The sequence below is a fragment of the Buceros rhinoceros genome, unplaced genomic scaffold (assembly GCF_000710305.1).
Source record: "Buceros rhinoceros silvestris isolate BGI_N320 unplaced genomic scaffold, ASM71030v1 scaffold41831, whole genome shotgun sequence".
NCBI lineage: Eukaryota > Metazoa > Chordata > Aves > Bucerotiformes > Bucerotidae > Buceros > Buceros rhinoceros.
In genome coordinates, this window is record NW_010396710.1 from 3,145 (window position 1) to 7,495 (window position 4,351).

The window sequence follows — 4,351 nt, forward strand, 5'->3', positions numbered from 1 at the left end:
GTAGGGGGAATCTGTAGGGATCTAGCCCAGAGGAGAGGCCAGAGGCTTGGCTGGACCCTGATACACAGAGCAAATGGGTAGCATTCGGCTCAGGGAAGGTCTGTGGCCCTGCAGCTCTGCAGCTTGTGGGCTGGGTATCCCCATGGGAAGCATCCCTCTAGCCCTTGCCTTTTGCCTTTTGAAGGGTTCTAATTGAGTGATTGTCTAGATTAGGATGTGGGCTTGAAGCCAGGCACTTCCCCCTGGGGAGACCAAATGGCACTTCAGATTTGTCACCCGAACTCAACATTTTCCGTTTTCTTTTTCCAGTACATAAAGGGGAGGGCTGTCGGCTTGTATTTTCCCCAAAAAATTTTCCGTGATTTTCTTTTTTTGAATGAGGGAGGACGTGAGGTTCTGAGCACCCAACTGCCTTCACCACCTGAGAGGCAGAGGCTCAGCTGAGGCCAGACCTCAGGGAGCTGAGCAACCCAGGGGCTGCAAGCTCTCTGCACCCTCTAACTACATCACCTCAAAGGTCAGGGCTAAAGGCAATTTTTGTGGACAAATGTAGTGGGCAATATCCCACTATTTTCTAAAAGCTGAGGGCACCCAGGAAGGGTTTTTAAATCAAGCGGGAGAAGCCTGATCTTTGTGGGCCAAAATGGCAGCTCTTTTCTGTCTCTGTGCTGAGGGTTATGGGGGGTCTACCTAGCACAGGGAAGCTGTTGGGGGGTGTGAATGACTGAGGATGGGGTATAACTTTCTTCGTATGAGGAACACACTCATAGCCAAGAGTTGGTCAGGTTTCTCCAAGCCGAAAGCAACCTCCTCCTGTGGCTTTGGAGAAGGGTGTTAATGAGGGGTGAAGTGAGAAATTCTGTCTGTTTTTATCTTTGTATAAATCTGCCTCTCCCTCTTCCCCCCTTCATCTTTATTTTCCAGATCTTTTCCTCCCCTGTTCCGGAGATCCTTCTCCTGAGCAGCCACCATGGGAAGTAAGACCCTGCCAGCTCCAGTGCCTATTCATCCTTCCCTCCAGCTCACCAACTACTCCTTTCTTCAAGCGTTCAATGGGCTGCCCGCTGTGCCCTCAGACCACCTCTCCAACCTCTACGGCTTCAGCGCCCTGCACGCTGTACACCTGCACCAGTGGACATTGGGGTACCCAGCAATGCATCTGCCCCGCTCCTCCTTCTCCAAAGTGCCCAGCGTGTCAAGCCTGGTGGATGCACGGTTCCAGCTGCCAACCTTCCCACTCTTCCCACATGTCATCCAGCCCAAGCAAGAGGCCACCAATGTGACCCTTAAAGCCAAACCCCGCTTTGACTTTGCCAACTTAGCAGTGGCCGCCACACAAGAGGACCACTCCAAACTGGGACAGGTAGACAGTCAGGGCTCACCCCCAGGGCTGGGGTCTTTGCTTGAGGTGACTAAACTCTCTCCAGAGAAGAAACCCACTCGGGGAAGGTTACCATCCAAAACCAAGAAGGAGTTTGTGTGTAAATTCTGTGGCAGGCACTTCACCAAGTCCTACAACCTTTTGATTCATGAAAGAACTCACACGGATGAACGGCCGTATACATGCGACATTTGCCACAAGGCCTTCAGAAGACAAGATCACCTGAGGGATCACAGGTAATGATTCTTCTCCAGTCCTTTCCCCCTTGTGTATCTTTACTGCTTATACACTTAAATTCATGAAGGTGCTTGTAACAAAAGTCATGTCCCTGGTCAGCCAGCAGTGTTCCCTCTCATTTTTCCTTTGCTCATTACTGGTGGAAGAGACCAGAAAACTCCTTTCAGAAGATAGTCCTGTTGTACTCATCCTGAAAAAGTGACCTGCACATCCTCCTTCTTAGATTTCATAGACATTATCATCCTCCATTTGTAGCATCTTGTGTCCTCTGCTGTTGTGTTCATTCAGAAGCGTCATGAAGACACACAGCCTGATGACCCCTAAGTTAGAGAGAAGCTCTTTATCCCTAACAAAAGCATTCTCGTAAGCCTCTGACACCACCCTCTCTTCTTGCATACATGTATGGATGATTGCCTGAGTGCCAAACTCCTGCACTCCTGTTTACTGCTTGGTCAGGAGTAGGTGTAAAAAGCTCCAGTGTGTTCTTCATCGGGTAGCTCACTGCTGAGTTTAGGCTGGTTATTTCTGACATCTCAATTGTTTTTCTCTCCCTAGATATATCCATTCTAAAGAAAAGCCTTTTAAGTGTCAAGAATGCGGGAAAGGATTTTGCCAGTCCAGAACGCTAGCTGTCCACAAGACACTGCACACGCAAGTAAAGGAACTGAAACCTGCCAAACTTAAGTGCTGAATCTCCAGCTTCTAAAAACTTTTCCTCCCCTTCAGACTTTACATCAAACAAGAGCAGAAACTTTGTGTTTTGTTTTTGTCTGTACTTTAAAAAGAGCAAAATCTGCACCCCTCCTCCCTGCCCAAGTAACTAACTTCATAAGTCGTGGGTGGAAAGAATATTTTGCATTTAAAATATACATGACTGATGCAGAGTGTTAGGTGACTTGTGTGGCTTTGATAAACTTTATGCCAAAAGGTGGTGCTCACGTGTTGGACAGGAATCTCTTTCAAACCAAACAAAACCCCACAAGTGTGCCCTGCCCCCCCCCTTCCCAACAACCCCCCCGAAATCGTAGCTTCCAAAAGTATTACTAAAAATTAAAAAACCAAACCCCAAACATCTTATTTTATACTTTTTTTTTGACTGTATAAAGCTTCTTATTTTTACACTTCAGGAAATACAGAGAATTCCAGAAGACGATTAAGAACTGAAATGGTGGTTTCTCATCACAGCACCATTAGGACAAGGAGAAGGAAAACTTGCATATCTCATGTGTTAGTTTGTTTTCTCAGAAGGAGAAGAGAATTCATGTTTGGAAATGACCTAAATCTCTCAAGTGGGGAGTCCTATCATGTGCTAGGAAACACATCCACATCTTAGACCTGTGGGTCCCCAGCATTTGGGACAAATCAGTGTTCATGGGCTATGGAGACTTTTTTTTTTCCTTGTGGTCTAGTGTGCTGCAAGCAGGTTTGTAACTTGTGGACATATCTGAAAAAAAAAAAAAAACCAACAGAGGAAAGAAAGATGGCAATACGTCAAACTGACAGATTGCACAAGTGGTACTTTAAAGTCTTCATGCACCCTGATGAGACTGAACAAATCTCAACCTGAGAGCATATTTTTTTAAATGCTGGCTTTCTGAACAGTGTATTCAAATTAAGAGACATTCCAATAAGTTTTTTCTATTAAAAAAAAAGTTGTATGGCTGTTTGGCACTTTATGCTGATTATTGGTAATTGACATTTATCACTGGATTGTGTGTGTTTTTTAAGTATTAAAATAAATCGTTATTTTACAGGCAAGTCTGCATGGACTACATATGTGTTGATCTGGTTTCTGGTCTCTTCCCTAGCAAACCCTCTTCAGTAAAATTCAGAATTTTTTTTTCCTCTTGACTTAACGTGTTATTTCCTCAGTGTTTGTTTGTACCAGCCTTGGAAAGTCTGGATCTTTCCTTTAAGCATAAGCAATCTCCAATCACCCTTCTCATTTTATTTAATCCCCCCCCCTTTCTTTTTTTTTTGTAAGATTTTAATTTTGCAAGACAAAATTAAAGAGAACTTCAGGGAGCCAATAATTTTGCTGCTAGCGTGGAAAAAAAACCGTCTTGGGTAACTAAATCTTAGGCATTAGCTGAAAAGATTAGGTGTCAGAAGTGTTAAAAAACAAATCAGATGAATAATGGGCAAACTGTTGCTGCTTTCACAACCTGAAGGCGCTGCGGGGAGAGTCGCCTTCCCACCCCGTTCCCTTCGCTTGTCAGGAACGGGCATTTTTCAGTCGCATCTTCGGCCAATTCAGCGCTGACTGGGGCGGCCTTTGATTTCCCGGCAGCTTTGATTCCTCGTAGATCAGAGATGTTTATTCCACTGCGAAACCGCTTTGGATCTAGACGGGGGAGAGAGCGCTCAGGGCTGAGGGATCCGCCTAAGCCTTTGAAAAGCCTCTTGCCGTTCTTTCTCGTCCCCTCGGCAAGCCCTAAATCGTCTTCCCACTGTTAAAGTAAGTGCCAACACCCACCCCATCCCGCGGAAAGAAAATCCTGCAAATTAGCTCGGCGACACTTCCAAAGTAACATCGGACCCGGCCGGCGGAACCTGCAACGCCGAAGCGCGGATGCTTTGTCGTCGCAAGCTTCCCGGTCCAAAGCGGTTCCTTTCCCCTCTTCCCTGCTCCGCTTTTAGAAAATATTTCTTTATTTGGTCAAAGAATTCTATCAACGACAGAGGGAAAGTTGCGGTTGTAACTTATTTAATGTAGGGGAGGGGGGGGAACAT

At 45.8% G+C, this 4,351-nt stretch overlaps 1 protein-coding gene across 1 annotated transcript; it reads left to right on the forward strand.

The window, feature by feature from the left end:
• Positions 1–970: 970 nt before the first annotated feature.
• On the forward strand, positions 971–2,370 carry OSR1 (odd-skipped related transciption factor 1). Its single transcript, XM_010145967.1, has 2 exons — positions 971–1,617; positions 2,174–2,370. Exons 1-2 carry the CDS (start codon positions 971–973, stop codon positions 2,307–2,309), a joined length of 783 nt encoding a protein of 260 aa, XP_010144269.1. The 3' UTR covers positions 2,310–2,370.
• Positions 2,371–4,351: the final 1,981 nt, after the last annotated feature.

What these genes read in the sequence shown, in the direction of transcription:
- OSR1 (XM_010145967.1), top strand. Translation starts at nt 971, where the DNA reads ATGGGAAGTAAGACCCTGCCAGCTCCAGTGCCTATTCATCCTTCCCTC. An exon ending in GATCACCTGAGGGATCACAG is followed by an intron (nt 1,618 to 2,173) that starts GTAATGATTCTT and finishes TTCTCTCCCTAG; the next exon opens with ATATATCCATTCTAAAGAAA.